General features: G+C 48.4%; 1 protein-coding gene and 1 non-coding gene across 2 annotated transcripts; one reads left to right on the forward strand and one right to left on the reverse strand.

Moving 5' to 3' along the window:
* Nucleotides 1-1,094: 1,094 nt before the first annotated feature.
* On the reverse strand, nt 1,095-17,514 carry PRPH2 (peripherin 2). Its single transcript, XM_019738335.2, has 3 exons — nt 16,692-17,514; nt 5,557-5,803; nt 1,095-2,733 (listed from the first exon to the last, which is right to left on the reverse strand). Exons 1-3 carry the CDS (start codon nt 17,270-17,272, stop codon nt 2,521-2,523), a joined length of 1,041 nt encoding a protein of 346 aa, XP_019593894.2. The 5' UTR covers nt 17,273-17,514; the 3' UTR covers nt 1,095-2,520.
* Nucleotides 8,010-8,116, forward strand: LOC141572034 (U6 spliceosomal RNA). Its single transcript, XR_012497045.1, has one exon. It is a non-coding gene; the product is annotated as a U6 spliceosomal RNA (small nuclear RNA).
* Nucleotides 17,515-20,413: the final 2,899 nt, after the last annotated feature.

Below are 20,413 nucleotides of genomic sequence, written 5' to 3' on the forward strand. Positions count from 1 at the left end.
CTTATCCAGTAGCAGGTCAGAGGCCCTAATTGTCTTGGTCACCCCCCACCCCCACCCCAAACCCTCAATTCCTGGCTGAGCTGCAAACCTGCTGGCCTAGCATTACAGGTTGCCAGACAAGGAGGCACAGGGCCGTGTGCAGAGCGAGCCCCTAATCTTCCTGACCCGTATTGAGGTTACTTGGGGGTTTACTTGCCAGTGGCTCAGTCCCGGTCTTGAAAGTTGCAAGCTAGGGCTGTGGGTTCATGAGCTGAGGCCACAAATTCTAGGACACCCGTCTCCCTTAATGTTAGGAATAAAACTTCCTCCTTCACTGTGGAGTCTTAAAAATACAAGTCCTGAAGAACAGCCTTTACCTCTCACCCTTCCCCAGGGCGAGGCTGGCAGGACTTTGGAAACTGGCTGAGTACCTTGGGTGAAGTGAAATGCACTGGTCCAAGGAAAGACAGGTTAGACACAAGGAAGAGCCTAGCGCCAGCCTTACAGGGCACTGGCAGGCGACCAGAAGAGAGGGGCCAACTTTCTCTGGCGACTGCCTGGCTCCCTGAGAAGACCTATTAAAACAGCAGCTCACCAAGGTGGCTCTGAACCAACTGGTGACATTTATTGGAGGGTCAGTTTGCCTTTGGTCCTCCCACCAGCTCTCAGATTCTGAGGTTGCCTACATCTGCTCTAGAACCTGGCCCCATAGAGACTCATTTTCCTCTTTGTGGAAATAATTACATTTTGACCAGATCAGGGGAAAAAAAGGGGGTTTGGAATTTTTGCTTAAATTACTAAATGAAGATTCCATGTATTCAAATGTTAGATAAATTCAGCCCTGGCCCAAACGGGAGCAAATGTTGAGATTACTTGGTCACTGTTCTTAAAGATAAGAGAGAGCGAGAGTGGGAGAGGTAATTCCCATGCTGCTGAAACACAGCTGCCCTGATCATTTACAGTGCTTCCTTATAGGGTCGCGTTTTGTTTTGTCAGAAACTGTTAGCTAGAGTTAGGGGTCCTGTGATACATACTGTTGAATAGGCTAAGACAGCATTTTCATACAATACACAAAAGTGATTTTCATACAATATAAATTTAATGTCTATTGTACAGCTGTTGACAGCATAGTAACATCTGGGCCCAGAGCAGCCTTTTCATGGTTCTCGGCACTCCTGAGAGAGACAAAGGTTCCAGTACCCTCGGAAGAGACAGCAGACTCCTTCAATGTGGATCCTTCCTTGGTTTCAAGGAGACTCAGAAGTCAAATCTGGGACCAAAGTCTCTCAGTGTCCAAACATCTTTTATCTGGTCTTAAGCGTGGGAGAATTAGAGACCCAGAACATACCCCAGGCAGCACCAGAAGTATTTTGTCCACTGAAAACGCAGGACGGCAATGAAATCATTCTCTCCTTTGACAGAAAAAGCTTCCTTTCTCTTTTTCCTGAAGGAACTGAAAACTTCTCTTGCAGTTGCTAGCTCAGGAAGATAGTCTGTCTCAAATGATCTTCCTTAATGCAGAGACATTCCAGAAATACTGCTTTGAAGGATGGATACCTGGGAAAAGAAACAGAAGGAAGCTCCCAGAGGACCCCACCCTCCACTGTAGACAATTGGTGCTGCCCATGGAGGCCGTCACGGCCACCTGTGTGGGTACCCCACCAGCAGGGGAGGCCTGGTCTCCAAAGGGTGGACTCCTACACAGGAGTTGCTCTCTTCCAAAGAAGGGCAGCCATCTAACCCAGAGCTTCCTTCCACAGACACACCAAAGGAGGTCACCCAGCCCTTTCTGGGTGGGGTGTTGCTGAAACATGCCAACAACTTGACTTCCTCAGCCCATGGCTCACTCCTGACTAAGTGAGGGCATGTGACACAAAAGCAGGCCTTTAACTGCATTTTTGCTGAGGGGAAATAATCCTCTGCCTGAGTTCTCTTGCCCCATAATTGGAGAATTTTTTTGGGCCCTCAGTGCTTTGGAGAGTTCATTACTCTTAGAAGAGTATAACTGTCCCCCACCTTCCGCCACTGAACAAATAAAATGGCTAACCTGTCCATCTTGGCATTTAAAAAAGAAAAATGACAGCATGACCAGTACATTTTTTTTCAGATTCCCATGCTTTTTATGCATCTAGTGGCGCTGTAGATATAGAATGAAGCGACTTGGAGCTCATAATGGCAAACACATCAAAGGGGAGCAGCCCTCAGGCGTGGCCAGTAGCCTCAGGGTGGAACCGAATTCGGGTGCCGTGAAGAGATGGGTTGTGGGCAGAATCATCCCTGAGAGAACTCCTGAGTCCACCATGAGGGTATATCCTAGGACAATGGGCCTGTGGGGACTCCTTCACTCACATTTTGAATCAGTCATTCAAGAATGTTTGCTAAATGCTTTTAGGGACCCGAAACTTACAGTCCCACCATCAAGAAGAGTCTCTGTAGATGGCCGCCCTCCTTGGGAGATTCGGATTGGATGAGGGGGGTATCCACCTCTCTTAGAGTACACTACTTCTCAGTGTTCATGAGGGGAGGGGGCCCCGGGGGCCATCAGCCAGCCTCTGGGGCCTGGCCGGCATCTGCACCCTCTGCTTCCACCTGGTTACTCTTGCCCAGCTTTTTCAAGCTCTCCAGAAAGGCCTTCCAGGTCTCCGGCACGCTCTTTTCCAGCAGCCAGCCCTCACTTTCGCACTCAGGGTCTTCGGGGTTGGACACGCCTTCCAGTGCCGTGTGCAGGTAGCGCAGCCCAATCGTCATGGTCACCTAGCCGGGCGGATGAGAGGAGACTTAGAGGACATCTGAGAGAAGTAGCTGGGGGTTGGGGCTGTTCGGAAACCATGGGAGCCACCGGCCTATTCATCGCGAGGATCCTTCAAATGAGATGGGCTCTGGTGAGTGTGGGTTGGTGAGAGCCTGCCCACCCCAGCCTGTCCTGGGCACTCAGGACACCTGCCTCCACTCAGCCTCACCTCCCAGCCATTCTCCTCCCTTTCCAGCCTCCCTGGGCTGCTTTGGATCCCACCCTCACTCCAGCCTTTCTCTTCCCGTCTTTACCATTTGCGGTTTTCTCTGTCTAGAACATTGTTCCCCTCCGCTTTTCACCTGTTAATTCAGCTCCAGCCCTCACTGAGCCTCTATTCCTCATTCTCCCTCCCCGTTTCCTCTCAGGTCTCTCCTATCCTGGGCTCCTTCGCCCTGTGCCCTCTCTCCCCGCCCAATTCCTAGCATGTTGCTTGGCACATATTGGGTGTTCAGTCACTATTTGCTGGACAGAATTTAAAAGTAACCTCCTTTTCTGCAAACTATGCTATGTGGTTTCCTCTCCTTTATCTCGAGTAGTGTGGGGATGAGTGGGTGACTGCTTAGATGTGTGCACTGGCAGTCACTGAGGCAGACTCTGGTGCCAGACGGCCCGGGTTCAAATCCTAGCCCTGGCACTCAGCGAGCCACGTGACAGGGCAACCTCAGTTTACTCATCTGGCTTGCAGATTTTCAGGTGAAGTGTCGCCTGCTTCATGTGTGTGGATGACTCTTTAGTATGTGTAGAACGTGGCACCTGGTACACAGTAAGTATGAACAGAAGTGTTAGCTGTAATCAGTTATTAGTCAGTGTGGTAAGTATTGTTTTTACTTTTCTAATAATGTATCATGTTAGTTCCTTGTTTCTACACACATGCCTGGTTTGCCCTCTTATACTTCTCCTTTTGTGGTAGAGCAAACTCTGTGAGAGGACTAGGCCTGTGAATGGAGAACATCCGCCCCCTGAGGGCAGGGGTGACCATGATCCATCTTGTTCACCCCATATCCCAGCCCCTAGAACAGCACTGGGTGGTTGTAGGGCCTCAGTAAACCTCTGTAGATTGGATGCTCTGGGGGCATTTTATAATTATGGTAGTAGATGATAACAGTAACTACTAAGAGTTTTAGGTTTTTGTTATTACCAATTGAAAGTTTAAGATTTTTACACTGGAAAAACTCACCTCCTCCTGGAAGTCCCCCCTGATGTGCGCCCACACACTGTGATCCGTTCCTGCTGCTCTATGAGTGTTGCACTTGGTCCTCCCTTAGGCTCATGAGTTAGGTGTCATCTCCTAACTGCATTGTGAAGCCCGGGAGGGCAAGGTCCAGGGCAGAATTCTATCTCAGCCACCCTAATGCCCATCACAGAGCTCTGCCCATGAAGGGCCTCGAGTAAAACTCAGGGGCATTCAAGCTCCCTGTTCACGGTGAGCTGGTTCTCGTCTTACGCGGTACCTATATTCCTAGAAAGATGGGTAAACTGAGAGGCAGCCAGTGGAACTCCATCTTCCCACTGACTTCTGTTCCCCTTCTGGGGACACACCCTTCCAACCTCCTCGCGGTAACCTTGTTTCCTGATTCTACCCACTCATTCCCAAGATTGCCTCAAGGAGTCAGTGACAAATAAATGTCCATGAATGTGCTTGTGTTTGCCTCAACATTAAAAGAAGCCCTCCCACCCCGCCTCACCTCCAGGAAGTACAGTCCCTCTAGTGTGATGCGGTGAGTTGGAAGTGGTGTATCTCAGCTGAGGGCACAGCTGCGTGAGAATTTCCATGGCATTCACTTAAAGGAACCTTTCAGTCAGTCTTTTCTGTTGGAAAAAGTTTCCCCACCTAACCTTTCTGATTTTGTACGTCTGGATCTTCCGCTGTCAGCTCAGAGCAGGAGCCGGAGTCACCCGCTGTGCCACCTTGGTCTACCATTCACTCACATGCTCTCCCGTTCAGCACCCAGGACAGCGCCCAGCACAAGGTAGGTTTGCCAGCTCTCTCTTCCATAAATGAATGAATTCAGCGCATTCACTGAGGGCTTGCTGCATTCCAAGCTCTGTAGGTACAGAGAGGAATTCGGCCTTACAGCTGAGATAAGATGAAGCCACAAATAACTGGCATAATGGGCAAATAAATGGTGACCGACCTCTTGACAGAAGCACAGATCCTAACAGCTCACAGTTACTGAGCACCCATACCTATGATCTCCTGTTGCCTCCCAACGGTCCCAGCGTGAAGTGTTGTGAGCCCTACGTAACAGAGAGAGGTTAAATAATTTTCTAAGCCCTCAGACTCAAAAAGGGGGGGCACAGGATGAACCTCCAAAACATGAAAAGTGAAAGAAGCCAGACACAAAAGGTCACCTATGATACGATTCCATTGATAGGAAATTGGCGGAATAGGTAAATCCACAAGGACAGACCTAGTTTGGAGGCTGCCAGGGGCCAGGGGAAGGGGGTGATGGGGAGTGGCTGCTCAATGGGTAGCAGGTTTTCTTTGGGGGTGATGGAAGTGTTTGGGAACTAGACAGAGGGGGTGGTTGTACACTATTGTGAACGTAAAATGGTGAATTTTATGTTCTGTGAATTTCACCTCAGTAAATGATTTTTAAGTGCTAAGATAGAAACAAAGAAACAAAAGTGGAGGTGCTGAGGTTCAAGTGCAGGCTCGCCTGAGCCACAGCTCGGCAGAGGTCTGGGTCCGAGAAGGGAGCCATGTGCTCCGGGCTCGGCTCCACCGCATTCAATCCAAATGCAGCGCGTGGCTCCCCTCCGCCCCCCCGGCCTGGGCCTACCTCACAGAGGCAGACGAGGAGCGTGGCGGCGCCCATGGAGTTCATGAGGCGGCTGTAATAGCTCAGCAGGGCCGCCCTGCAGCCTCGCAGCCACAGGTTGAGCTCCTCCGTCTGGTGGTCGTAGCTGTAGTGCGCCGAGTTGTTGGTGAGCTGGTACTGGATGCAGGGCCGCGGCGAGCTGGGGTTGCAGCAGCTGAAGGGGACGCTGTCCACCAGGTACCGCCCGTCCACGTTGCTCTTGATGCGACTGGGGAGAAACGGACAGCTTGCGAGGGGCTTCGCGGACTTCCTACCTGGCGCCAGTTCCCCCCAACCCCCACCTCTGAAAAGCTAGAATATTCATCCATTCGTTCGTTGGCCCGCTCAGTAGGTCCTCGCTGTGCACTCACTATGTGCAGGCCCCTGTGCTGGGTGGGCACTGAAGAAGCATCGCTGACCCTAGAGAGCCAGTGCCTCTACCTTCCTGGACTCATGTTCTAGAGAGTTGAGATAGATGACAAACCAAGAAGCAAGTACATAGGGCATCTAGAGGTGACCAACTTCTCTGTGTGCTGCGACGATTTCTCGGAACCATGGCAGGCTGGTAGGAAGAGCCACAGGACAGGCAGTGACCGTGGACAAGGCTCTGCCTGGCATTCACGACCAACAGCCCTTAGTCCCCAGGCCCCTCTCCAACCTCACCTCTCCCTTTCAGGTCACGGGGCACCAAGACCCCCTCTGGCCAAATCAGTTCTGCTCAATCGATGTTTCCAGAAGGCCTGCTCTGGCCCCGGGCCTGTGCAGGAGCAGGGGTGAGACAGGCATTGGCTTGCTCACTATCCGTGCTGAACTCTGCCCCCAGCCAGGTGGGAGCTCCTTACTCACCTGAAGGATGCAGCCCTCGTAACTTCTGCATCTTTCTATTAATGTGTATGGTTGGTTAGCGCACACCATACATTCGTGTGGGTTCAGAATTCAAAAGGGGCAGACATCTTCACAGCGAAAGTTCTCCCCTCCCCATCAGGCAGGCTAAGGATGTTTACCTGACCAGAGCTAGGTTACCCAGGGGTCTTTATGTGTCAGAATCCATCGAGCAGCACACTTAGAACTTGCACACTTGACTGTAGGCATGTTATCTTGAGTAAAAAGGTGTTTTTTAAGTTGCTCACGAACAGTGCAATCCATAAACTATCAACAGACTTTTACAACACAAGAATAGAAAGCCTGTAATTGTTTAAAATACAAATTGTTGGGGCCAGCTTGGTGGCTCAGGCAGTTAGAGCTCCATGCTCCTAACTGCGAAGGCTGCCTGTTCGATTCCCACATGGGCCAGTGGGCTCTCAACAACAAGGTTGCCAGTTCGAATCCTCGAGTCCCGCAAGGGATGGTGGGCAGCGCCCCCTGCAACTAAGATTGAACACAGCACCTTGAGCTGAGCTGCCACTGGGCTCCTGGATGGCTCAGTTGGTTGGAGTGGGTCCTCTCAACCACAAGGTTGCCGGTTCAACTCCCACAAGGGATGGTGGGGTGTGCCCCCTGCAACTAGCATTGGCAACTGGACCTAGAGCTGAGCTGCACCCTCCACAACTAAGATTGAAAAGACAACAACTTGAAGCTGAACGGCACCCTCCACAACTAAGATTGAAAGGACAACAACTTGACTTGGAAAAAAGTCCTGGAAGTACATACTGTTCCCCAATGAAGTCCTGTTCCCCTTCCCCAATAAAATCTTTAAAAGAAAAATACAAATTGTTTTCAACAATGTTGAAATGATAATCATACTCTTAAAAAAGTTGTCCATGTTTAGCGTCTAAATAAAACCCCTTTAAGACAAGTCTCCCACTCATTCTTGTCCTGGGCCGCCAAGTCCCCTACTGTGGCCGGCTGTCTGTCCTTCCAGGGAGCCTTCATGCCTGGACAAACATGCACAAACTCTACAAATCTTTTTCTTCCTGAGTTTCTTTTCTTTTTTTTTTTTTAGCCATTCCTTTTTCCCTTAGCAGTATCTTAGAGATTTTTTTATATCTGTCAATGGGGAGTGTTCTCAGGTTTTCAATGAGCTGCATGGTATCCCCACATGGGGTGCAGATGGCCCGTGGGGTGCTATCCACTTCCGCATGATGGACCTTTGGGGTTTCCCAGGCTCCTGTTAATGCAAACACGGATGCGGGACATGTTGCATGTTGTGGATCTATCTAGAAGGGTACATTCCTAGAAGAGGCATTCCTGCATCAAGGGCTGGCCCATCTGTCTACCAGGTCCCTTCCGGATTCTCCTCAGAGCTGTACAAGCACACCCCACGAGCCACATGTGAGAGAGCCTGGCCCCCACAGCTACACCCACACAGGTTTGATAGATGATAGACAGATGAAACCTGGTAGATGAAAAACAGTATCTCGGGGTTGTTTTAATTTCCATTTTTCTCATTACGAGTGATGTTGAACATCTTTCAATATGTTTAAGAGCCATCTGTGGTGCTCGCTTCAGCAGCACATACACCAAAATTGGAACAATGCAGAGAAGATTGGCATGGCCCCTGCGCAAGGATGACATGCAAATTCATGAAACATTCCAGTTTTTTACTTAATAAAACTTGAGACTATAAAAAAAAAAAAAAAAGAAACAGATGCATTTTGGTTCCTTTTCAGTGAACTGTCCTTTGCTGTCCAGTATGATTAAAACTTCCGCAAGGCTCTGCACAATGCAGCCTCCTTGATCCCCGAACAATCCTTGCCTGGGTTGTGGTGACCATATTTCCATACGCCCTGCAGTCCCTGGCTGCTGCTTCATGGACAAGACCCAGTGCTCAAGGAGCAGGTGGCCCTGGGGGCACAGCAATGCAGGTGAGAAGAGCAGGACTACCAGGGTTTACTCCCAGGTCACCCCTCTGGACAAGTTCCCTCACCTCTGTGGGCCTCAGCTTCCTCATCTGTAAAGTGGAGCTGACGTGAGGAGCAGATGGAGGAGGACAGGTAAAAAGGCTTAGAAGAGCGCCTGGCGTCTGGTAAGCCCTTCATGGGCCAGCGCGGGGCGGGTGCCGAGCAAGAGGCTTCGTGCGCTCTGTGTGCTCTCAGGGAGCAGCTGTGACAGTAGGACATACCACACCACATTGCTGGGGAACAGTCACTTGTATGTGGGTGGCATGGGCTTTGCCAACTGTGGAGAAGAAGCTGTGAGTGCCTTGTGTGAGAAAAGGGCTCACCACAAGCCCTCAGTGGGGACAGTGAGAATCGGCTGCTACTGACGCTTTTGCTCAAGCCCGGCTGACTGCGCCATAAGTGCAAACCACCCCCTTCTTGAGCAACCGGAGGCCCCAGCATGCCTGCACAGGCAGCAGCCTCCCTCCCCAAGACCAATCCCAACATGTCCTCCTCAAGCCTGGGGGTTTCCAAACTCAAATGCTGTTTGTCCCTTTTCCTAACAGGCACAGTGTCCCACCTGGGCCATCCCCAATCTCCCTGTGGAAAGAGAGTCCCAAATCTTCATTTGTGAGCAGATTCACATTTGTGATCTGCATTTGATGCATCTCTCTGAACCCTGGTGAGGTGGGGTTAACCACATCCCCCTCTTGGCAGTGGTGGGGTTTAAATGAGACAATGCAAAGCATGCACTTGGCCCAGGCCCTCAGAGAAGGTTGGCTGCTCCCCTGAAGGCGATCTGGGTGGGACCTTGCAAACCACCAGATTGTTCTGCAGAGGAGGAAGTGGGGCCCAGAGCAGAGCAAGGCCTCACCCAAAGCCACACAGGAAGTGGCCCACAGCAGTTGGCCTCTCCTCCTTTCAGTCTCCTCAGTGTTTCTCAGAAACTTCCCGCCTGCTGGCTCTTTCAGTTAAACTCCCTGGGAAAGTGTGAGTTCGCTCCTTTTTCCTGTCCCAGCAGCAGCTCTGTCCTATCCACCATTGTCCCTCCTTATGCACTCTCCAGCTGTCCCTAAGCTGGGCAAAGCCTGCAGACCTGCTCACACATGCTACGTGTGTCTCTGAAGTGGAGGCCAGGCCTGCAGGGGTGTGAGCTGATGCCAGCAGAGGCTCGGGGCTGCGTTTAATTTGCAGGCTGGCCTCTGGGCAGCCTCCATCTCCCCACCTCACCTCTGACACTCCCCTCCCCCACTGGCGGTCTCTGAGGGCAGGGCTGTGTCCCTCAGACTAGGAACTCCCTCAGGACAGGGCCCAGGTCAGCCTGCGGGTGGCCTTTCCTGGGCCCCCAGCCTGGGACCTCTTGGGGTCACACCTCTGGAACTCATCTTCTCCCCCGCCCCCAGAAGCATCATCTGGTTTACCCAGTGCTTGCCCTGATTCCAACCACAGATTAAGGCCCCACTCACCCTCTTAAGACAAAGCCAGGCAGAGGGGAGGGAGCTCCTTAGGTGGTGAGCTGCCTATTTATATCAGAGTATTTCCCAGGCTGCAAATCTCGCTCTGCTCAGGGCTCACCAGGGCTTGTAAGGGTCTTCATTAACGTAAGGCCTGTGCTCTAGCCCACTCTCCCATGGCCAAACCACATATGACTCAGGAAGATCATCACATCAGAGTTTTCCTGGAAAAACCACATAATTTAGTCAGTGAATCAATAAATTAATAAAGAAAGCCATATGGAAATGAGCAGGCCCGGGGAGGGAGGCAGGAGTATAACTGAGGAGTCAACCCCCAGCTGCGTGACCCCCGTGGAACCTTAGCAACTTGCTTGACCTCTGTGAGCCTCAGTTTTCTTATCTGAGAAGTGACAGGATAAGTACCTGACGGGGCTATGGTGGACATTAAATGGGGTAAAATACACAGAGTGCCTGGTATACAGCAAGGGCAGTGCTGGTATTTCTTTAAAGATTTCTTTTTTGAGTAGTCACTGGGTATGAAGTTCTATAGATGGTGAGGGAGGACTTAGGAAGAGGGAGACACAGCCCTGCCCTCAGGGGCCGCAGTCTGAGGGGAGACACAGCCCTGTCCTCGGGCCCCAGTCTGAGGGGAGACACAGCCCTGTCCTCGGGCCCCAGTCTGAGGGGAGACACAGCCCTGTCCTAGGGCCCCAGTCTGAGGGGAGACACAGCCCTGCCCTCAGGGAACTTTAGCCAATGTCTAGACTTCTTGAGATGTCTATAAATTATTCAGGAAGAGTGAACAGGTGCCTATAGTCTATGGGTTCACTGGCAGGATGGTAAAGTGAGACAGTTTGGTGTCAACTTCTCCCTCAGTCTGAGGGCCCCAGGCTAGGCCTTCCTGGCTGACAGTTCCCGGTGCATCTGAGCTCCTTCATATTCTGCCTCTTACCCCAAGACACTGAAGCTCTGCTTATCCTGAAAACAGGAAAACATTGAAGGAGTTGTTATAGACAGGCTGAAGACCTCATGTCCCTCCTGGTGTGGTGCCGTGAGATGCCCAGAGCAGCACACTTGGAGGTGTTCTTGCCAAAACCAAACCAGAATCCACTCACACCCTAGCACTAACTATTGGCTTTCAGGGAATACAAGGGACAGAAAAACAAGTTAGATGACACCATGTGCTGCAACTCCAGAATGAAGGGAATTCGGCAGGACAAAATGGCCCAGTTTCTCCAAGACACACATGGCATGAAAAAGGTACAGAGGAAGAGACTGAGGAGACCAAGCAACCAAGTGCAAAGTGTGGGCTCAGTTTAGATCCTGAATTGAACAAACCAACTGGGAAAGACATTTTGAGACAATTAGAGACAATTGAACATAGATGGGGTATTAGATGATATTAATGTTAAATTTGCAGTATTCAATGCAAAGAATATTGTGCGTATATTAAAAACAAAACAGCAAAATAACCAACTTTCCTTATCTGTTAGAAATACCTCCTAAAGTATTTACAAGTAAAGGGACACAATACCCAAGATTTGCTTTGATGAAACAAGAGAAGCAAAATGTTTACATTTGTTGAAGGTGGGTGGGTACATGGGAATCTCTTTACTTTGATGAACGCTTGAAATTTTCTGTAATCAAAGTTGAAAATGCAAAGAATAAAAGCACTGGTTGAGAACTACAAATCTATCTCCGAAACCTTGCTCTGAAGACTGAGTCACTGGGGATTCCTGGACTGGGCTCCTCCCACTGCAGGCCTCCAGTTATAACAGGATGACCTCCACTAACCTCTCCCCAGGACCACCAGGCTAGGGAGGGAGGGAGAAGGTAAACACAGATACGAAAGGTTGCCACAGGCCACAGGGGGCCTGCTCCTGGGTTTTGTGGGGCCACCTTGTGAATATCTGAGACCCTGGCCCAGAAGTGCTGGAATCCAGTCAAAATCCACAGATGTTTTTTGAGGCAGCATCATCTCTGCCCATACCTACTGTCCCTCTGGAGGAGGAAGCGAAGAAGAGACAGAGAAGGACAGGAAGAGGGAGAAGGATGAGGCACTGCCCTCCCCCGGCCTCCCAGAGAGTCTGGAGAATTTCAGGTTTCAGTCTGTCAAGAAAGATTTGTTTCCCCCTGGATCGGTACAGGATGCCCTGTAAATAACGTCACTGGGAAGCAGACGCAGCAGAGTGGAAGGAACAGAATTAACACCTGGCCCTCCACACATTAGGATGTTATTCAGACCTAAACAGTAACGAAGTTCTGACACAGGCTGCAACACGGATGGACTCTGAAAACATTATGCTGAGTGAAAGAAGCCAGACACGAAAGGACAGATATTCTGTGATTCCACTCAAATGAGACGTCCAGAGCAGAGAAGGCTATAGAGACAGAAAGTAGACTGGCCCTGGGAAGCTGGGGAGTGAAAGCTGAAGGCTGCAGGGTTTGTCTGCGAAGTGATGGAAATGTTCTAAAATTGACGGCGGTATTGGTTGCACAACTCTGCGAAGACAACCAGAAACTGTCGAATCGTCCCCTTTAAATGGGTGAGTTGTATGTTATGTGAATTATATCTCAATAAAGCTGGGTTTTTAAAAATCTACCCCATCTACCCGCTGTGAGGTCTTAAGCACGTCCCTTTACCTCGCTGAGGCTCAGATTTCTCATCTAAACAATAAAGATAATAGCACCTAAAAAACTACAACCCCTCCGGGAAGGGTTTTGTGCAGAATAAATGAGGGCTTTTTTCCCTCCAAAATCACCTGGCAACATAGTGACGTGCAGGCTGGAGGTGAAATGCTGCCACAAAGCTATTAGGTTGGTGGGTGCAAAAGTAATTGCGGTTTAAAAGGTTAAAAATAATTACAAAAACCACAATTACTTTTGCAGCACACTAATACTCATCTGAGACAGGGGGACCAAAAGCTTGTAAATTCTTGTAAAAACCTTGAATTGTTCCCACCTGATCTCATTGTTTAGCTCAGGAACCTTTAGGAAACAGTCCTTGATCTGAAAGAGTCCCCTGAGAAATGTCTCCAAACCAGCCCCCCTGTCCCCCCCCCTCCCCGTGCTTGCTGAGGCCATGAGCTGGGAATGGGGTCGGGGAGGAGCAGGAATGACCTCCTCTTCTCGGGAGCTGGACCGGAAATGCTGGAGGCTGAGGACCTCAGCTGTCTCTAGCCCAGTCCAGCGAGGTGTACATTGCCCAGAATGGAAAGAGGTGCTCTAGGGGAAGAGCCTACAGAAATGACCAGAAGTCATGGGCACCAGTACCACCGACGCCCAGTACCAGCGTCCATGGAGAATTCGGGTGCATTTCCTTCCAGATGTCCCACCCTCTGACCAGCTCACTGCTCCTGGGATTGCCTCCCAGAGGCCTCAGGGTCAAGGCTTTCTGCTGGCTCATTCAAATTTGGTAGGGAGAGAAAAAAGGAGAATTCCTTTTAAAAACATCTTGGTGAAAGATAACACTGCTCCCTGGCCCTGCCCTCCTGTTGGGCCGCACCCCTGCGTCTTTGCCTCTGTGGCCTCAGAATCCTAGCCCAGAAGGGGCTGCTGAGAAAAGACAGAAAAAGGTAAATACTTTCCACTTCTCAGTGCTTTAGCATCTCAATACATACATACATACATACATACACTTTCTATTTTTCAGGGGAGGATTTTGGGGAGCCAGTTCTGTCAGGTAAACTTAATAATCCTTCTAAGTGGAACAGACAGGTTGTGAACAGGAAAAATTTTAGCATCCCTGGAGAAAAGAGGGAAAATGCCGTTCCACATCCTCTCGTTCATTCCTTTGTTCCTTCTTTCCACCTACAGAGAAGCGCTGGCCCTCAGGCAAATCCAGCCCCAGGAAGCTTTCTGGACACAGCCCCAGGCAGCCTCCCTTCACTGGCAGGTATTATCCACTGATCATAATTTAAACGTTTGTGGGAAACGATGATGTGGTCCTCTCTCAGTGGGTGACCCTCTCAGACTGTGCCCATGGCTGCACAGGGGTGTGACGTCACTGGAGGCTTCGGAAAGGAGAAAGGCACTTAAGTTCTACAATTCTCAATTCTAACATTCCAGTTCTGGAAATTCAGCCTAAGGGAAGTAGGAGAGAGAGACAGAGAAATATAGAGAAGGAAAAGCCTCACGCATGCCCACTCCAGTCTTACTTATAACAGAAGGAAATAAGAATAACCTAAATGCCTGCATAAGTGTGTCCATTTGTTCTGTGGAATATTATGCAACCGTTAAACATGATTGTTTTTAGACAAATACTGCTTCACTTATATGTGGAATCTAAAAAAGCCAAATGCATAGAAACAGAGACTAGAACTGTGGTTGCCAGGGGCTGAGGGAAAAGGGAAGATGTAGGTCAAAGGGTGCAAACTTCCAGTTATAAGATGAGTAAATCTGGGGATCTAAAGTACAGCATGGTAACTGTAGTTAACAGTCCTGTCTCATATACTTCAAGTTGCTAAGAGACTAGATCTTAAATGTTCTCACTACAAAAAAGCAATGGTAATTATGTGCTGTAATGCAGGTGTTTGCTAGTGCCATGGTGGTAGTCAGTTTGCAATATGCATAGGGTGCCAAAGAAATGTAGACACATTTTAAGAGAGGAAAAAACTACTAAAATTGTAACACTCAATATATACTGATAACAAAAGATGAATACAAGTTATAATATAATGTAATATAATAATATAATATATACCGGGTCTTATATTAATTTCTGCTCCAAAAGACGCATTAGAGCTGATGGTCTGGCTAGGTCTTATTTTCAGGGAAACACAGTACAAAGTGCTCAAAGTGGTTCCCATCAGCGTCCAGACATTTCTGATTAGTGAGAACTCCTGCTTCAGCAATGTTGACCAAAGTGTCCACTTGTAGACATTTCTTTGGCGCCCCCGGTGAATGTGTGAACCAGCACAATGCAAACCTTAAACTTACGCGATGTTATTTGTGAATGATATCTCAATAATGCTGGGGGTAAAAAATGATCGTTTTGTTTTGAACATTTATGCCAGTGTTGTACTATTAAATTACAAAATGAGGCACTTGATTGCATTTATACGTGGTTACACTATGTTATGATGTAAATGGTCACAAGACTAGACTGAAATGTGAAAAACCTAAAGCCACTGATTCGTTGTGGATGAGAATCTGACTTGAATTTCTTTTCCTGGTTTTGTTTCCCTTAATGTTGTCACCATATTTTCTGTGGGTAACTGAGACACTTTTTTCTAAGTCAGTGGAGTGAGGATAGTTTCATACCAACAAGTTGGTATGGAGCATTGAGGCACTTTTGACCAAGCTGAACGTTTGCCTGATAATTTGGATACGCCAACCATTGGGAGTGGAGCAACCTGGAGAATTTCTCTGCTCTGGGACAAAAGGGCATTTGGGGATTACAGAGAGATTTTAAGGTCTCTCCAAGGGCTGACCCTGGGCAGAAAACAACCAAGGAAAATGACAGGAAAAAATGAAAAGCCCCTCTCTTCTGCTCACAAAGGCTGGTCGGACCATCAGCATCCGTCCTCCCCGGCCCCCACCCCCAAGAACTCTGCTTGTCCCTCTGGCTTCACACCCTCCTGGGGCAGCTTGCGTAAATCAAGCCACCTTGTGCTGTCGCTGCACACCTGTTGCCTAGGAAGGGCAGAGCGGTTTACAAGCCTCTCCTTGACTAGCAGTAATCCCCACTCACACAGAAAATAAAATGCAGCAGTGACCTTCAATGATGTCCCTTCCATCTGAGGGGCAGCCTTCTGGCCTTCATTGGTGTTGTCTGGGCTTCAGCCATGGCCTGCCACCGAGGTGCCCAACACCCTGTGTGCAAGTCCCTTTGGCCTCGCCAGCCTTCCTCAGAGGGAAACCCGCCTGGATGAGCAACTGAAACCCGTGCTCAGCCAGGGAATGGGTTAGAGATGGACAGAAAGGAGGGGTGCAGGAGAGCCCTGGCTCAGGGCAGGCTGCCTTTTCCCAAACGACTCCAGACCCTTGAGGGTGGGTCTTGGGAGAGCGGCGTGCTGGAGTCCACACATGTGCGGTATCGCTCGCTCAAAGGGTGAGATTCTCTTTCTCACCAACGCCTCCCTGCACCCCACCTCAGGTATATTTACACATACCAGGAGTACTTTAGAAACACTGTACCATGTTGCTCTATCAGGATTTAAGAAGTAAACACCAGTAGGCATTTAATGAGCACCTGCTGTATGCCAGAGCTCGGAGGTGACCTTCAAGATGATCTATTCTAGTGTCTTTATTTAAAAGATGGGCAAGCACGGCCCTGGAGTGCAAGTGACTTACCAAGGTCACCAGCTAATTAATAAGTCAAACCCATGGCCTGGCCTTTCTGACCACCCTGTCCTCGGCTCTTTTCACCATACGCAAAGACAAACACCTTGACAGCGGCTGCTCAGGGTCCAAAGGTTGGAAAACAAAGGAACTAACCGGGAGATTTAAGCCTCTGGGACCCAATCCATGCATGTACTTTTGAGTGAATGAGACAAGTAGCCAAATAATGTCTCACTATATGTGATGTACGAATGCCCCACTTCTACTGCTTGAAGCAGACCATGTGCCTGGCTGGCGCTTCCTCCCTGGGGACTGCCATCCAGACAGCTCATGTAACTTGAGACCTTCCTTCCGCCTTAGCCAAACTTTAAGTTGAACCATATGAAGTTGCTCTATTTATAGGTCAAAACACGTTAGAATATTGGCAATTCCGTATGATCCAACTGAATACAGCCTCACGTGCCCCCTAATAAGTTATGCACAGAGAGCACCCAGAGGGGAGGAAAAGGCCCCAGGCTTCCATGTCCCCATGAGCTCTGCCCCTGGACTGGTGGCCACTCACTCTTTGACTTCTTTGGAGGAGAAGTCCAGGTAGCGATTGCTGATCCACTGGATCTCAAACCAGTCCCTGAAGCCGTTGTTGCCGCAGCATTTGAACTCAATCTGCAGCATGTCGATGGTCTTCTTCATGAAACACCTGCCAGGGGTATCTGTGTCCCGGTAATACTTCATGCCATTCTTGAGCCCGTGGGCCAGGGTGCTCTCCAGCGAGCCCTGCATGAGGAAGCAGCAGAGGGTCACCAGGAAGAGCACAGTGTTGAAGAGGACGCAGACGGCCAGGTATGGCTTCAGCCAGGGCCTCCACTTGGCATACTTGGCAGGGTCCACGGCATCATAGCAGATCTTGCCAGCCAGAAAGTGGAAGACACAGGCCAGCATCCCCATCCCGATCAGGGAGTTGGGCACCAGATGGCTCTCTGCATTATCCATCACGTCGCTCTTCTTCCTGAGTTCAATCTTCAGGAAGAGCCCTAGGCCGAAGATGACGATGCCAGCCAACACGGAGAGCCAGTTCAGGAGCCAGAGCCCTTGGGCCAACTTGACCCGCTTCTTCTGGTCAAACTTGACTGACAGCAGCGCCATGCCAGCAGGGTGTGGTCCGGGCAGCCTCCCACCACACAGCTCCCACTCCTGACCTTCGTGAGCCCACAGCCTGAAGACTCAGGGCCGTGGGAAGGGTGCGGACAGTCCAAGCTGCAGGGAGCTGCTCTGGGGGCTGCCCATGTTCACCCCCCTAGCCTGGGACCCCCGTTAACTCAGTCGTGGCAGCAGGGGCCTCAGAGTCGCAGCTCACGCAGGGGCCAGTCCTCCGTGCCGTTTCTGCAGCTCCCTCCCCAGCGAGAAGGGACAGCCTGAAGGCTGTAGATTAAACGTGGGATCCACGAGACATCTTGCTAATCTCTTTAACCAGGTTCATCCCGTTAGATAAAGCTGCGCCAGTTTCAAAACATGCCCCAAAGGAGCCTCCATGGACACACTGGAGCAGAGAGCTCTGGGTTCAGCTTGGAGAATCGGGAGCAGAAAAGATAAGGCTGGCCGGGGGAATGGGCTTTATCTGAGGTCTGGCTCAGCTCACACGTCTCCCCAGAAGTAATGTTCCAAGCCAAAATCTTTCAAAATTTAAAACTTTCTATAAACAACAGACACTATTATCCAAGTTGAAAAACAAATGACAGATTGTGAGAAAACATTTGCATGTAAAAAAAGAATTAATGTGCAAATAATTTTTAAACTCCCACTACTCCACGATCAAAAGATCAACAATCAACTGGAAAAACAGGCAAAGGACAGGAATAGATGATTTATAATAATAGAACTTGAAAAGTCCAACAATCTGGAAAAGATGTTCAGTCAGAATAGAATGCAGGGAAATGCAAATTAAAACAAAAATAAAAGACCAAACTCGCTCCATTAGATTGAACATCTGTCAAAATTCTGTCACCAGTCAGTGTAAACAAAAACAGCAGAAAGGGAGATATGTACTCTTGATGAGTCTGTAATTTTTTAATTATTTTTTTTAATTAATAAACTTGATTTCTTAAAGCAGTTTTAGATTTACAATAAAACTGAACAGAAAGTACAGAGAATTCCCATATACTCCTTTCCTCCAACCAGGTTTTCCCTATAATTACCATCTTGCATTGGTGTGGTACATTTGTTAAACTGATGAACCAATATTGATACATCATTATTATTATTAATATTAACTAAAGCCCACAGTTTATATTAGGATTAACACTTTGTGCGGTATGGTTCTATGGTTTTACTAAATGCCTAATGTCATGTATCCACCATTATCATGTCATACAGTATCGTACGGAATAGTTTCACTGATCCAATAATAATAATCCCTGCGTCCCACCTAGTCATTCCTCCTCTTCTCCCTGCCTAACCCCAGGCACCCACTGGCTCTATAATTTTGCCTTTTCCAGAATGTCCTGTAGTTGGAATCATACAATACGGCCTTTCCAGTCTGGTTTCTTTCCTGTGGCAATATGCACGTCAGGGTCCTCCATGTCTTTTTGTGGCTTGATGGCTCATTTCTATTTATTGCTGAATAATATTCCATTATATGGCTGTGCCACTGTTTGTTTGCATATCACTTCACCTATTAAAGGGCATCTTGTTTGCTTCCAGTTTTTGGCGATTATAAATAAAGTTGCTATAAACATTCATATGCAGGTTTTTGTGTGAACATAAGTTTTCACCTCATTTGGGTAAATACCTAAGAACAGAATTGCTGGATTTGTGCTAAGACTATGTTTTGCTTTGTAAGAAACTGTCACATTGTCTTCCAAGGTGCTGCACCATTTTGCAGTCCCACCAGCAGGGAATGAGAGTTCCTGTTGCTCCACACCCTTGTCAGCATTTGATGATGTCAGTGTTCTAATAGCAATTCTAACAGGTGTGTAATGGAATCTCGTTGCTGTAATTTGCATTTCTCTAATGACACACGATGTGGAGCATCTTTTCATATGCTTATTTTCCATCTGTATGTCTTCTTTGGTGAGGTGTCTGTCTAGCATTTTTGCCTACTTTTTAATTCTGTTGTTTATTTTCTTTAGACTGTAAATTTTTATAGCCTTTTGGGAGAATAATTTGTCTATATTAAAATTTAAAATGTGCATTCCCCATGATTCAGCAGTTCTACTTTTTAGAACAGCCTATGCATAAGCCCTAGGAGTTTTCATAAAGCACCAACCTTGTCCTCAAATCCATGTCCATCTAATCCAAAGAATGCTTCATGATTAGAATAAGAATCCCACGAGCTCAAGGTAGTAAGTGGTTCAAATTTCCAACCTGGAATCTCCTTTCTTCCCTTATGTGCATTGGTTCCACTAGATTCAGCACCTGCACAGTCCTCTTTAAGACCTCCACATCATTAAGTAAAATCAAAGGAGTATTTCTCCACAGATAGAGGTGTGAGAACAAAGCAATGAGACGTGAGTTTTTTTCCCTCTGGTGTAGTTACCTTAGAAAACAAAACACTTATTCCATTGCTCAATCCTAGTTTGGACTCCAATTTGGGAGTGATTTCCCAAGGTCGGGTTCTGAGCCACATGGGGAAATCAGTCTCGTTATTTTATTGTCACACCACATTTTGGATCCAAAACAATATTATCCCAGGTGACCACTCTTCTTATAGACAAGACTTGGCTTCTTATAGACAAGCTTTGGATCTTCAAAGGATTTCTTCAACTCTTCACCATTGAAGACATTGAAAAGAATGTGCTACTGTTTCTGCAGCTTTTTTTCTCCCAAGAGAAGATGTTCAGAAGTATAACCAGACTCCTGTCTCATATATACAAAATCTGAACTGCCCTGAGCTTTTGAAAAGAGATATGAATGACTGAGAAGTTATCTCAGAGAACCTCTTAGGAACGTGCATTCGGACAAGAGAAAATCAGAGGGAAAAATTTGAAGTAGAAACCAGAAACAAAAATGTAAAAATAGCTCTACAGAGATAACGCAATTAGCCAAGGACCTCAAATGGCCAGAAGGGGCAGCGCTGAGCCCTTGGCGAGCCCGTGGATACCCCCTGGTGGCCAGAAATAGAATGGCTTCAGTGGAAGGAAAAGGGCACCTCTCAGGCTAGAATCGCTGAGGATGTTAAATTATCTAGAAAGGTAAAAGAGAAAGAAGAGACACATCAGAAATGCCCGTGGCCAAACCTTTCAGGTATGAAGCAAGGCAAGATATGGTGAGGAAGAAGCAGAGAAAAGT

The sequence above is a fragment of the Rhinolophus sinicus genome, linkage group LG05 (assembly GCF_036562045.2).
Source record: "Rhinolophus sinicus isolate RSC01 linkage group LG05, ASM3656204v1, whole genome shotgun sequence".
NCBI lineage: Eukaryota > Metazoa > Chordata > Mammalia > Chiroptera > Rhinolophidae > Rhinolophus > Rhinolophus sinicus.

Excerpts from the sequence above, each read along its gene's own strand:
- PRPH2 (XM_019738335.2), bottom strand. The coding sequence starts at position 17,272 with ATGGCGCTGCTGTCAGTCAAGTTTGACCAGAAGAAGCGGGTCAAGTTG. Across the intron at positions 5,804-16,691 it reads TCCTCCAAAGAAGTCAAAGA|TCGCATCAAGAGCAACGTGG; the intron begins GTGAGTGGCCAC and ends GTTTCTCCCCAG. Across the intron at positions 2,734-5,556 it reads TCCTCGTCTGCCTCTGTGAG|GTGACCATGACGATTGGGCT; the intron begins GTAGGCCCAGGC and ends CCGCCCGGCTAG.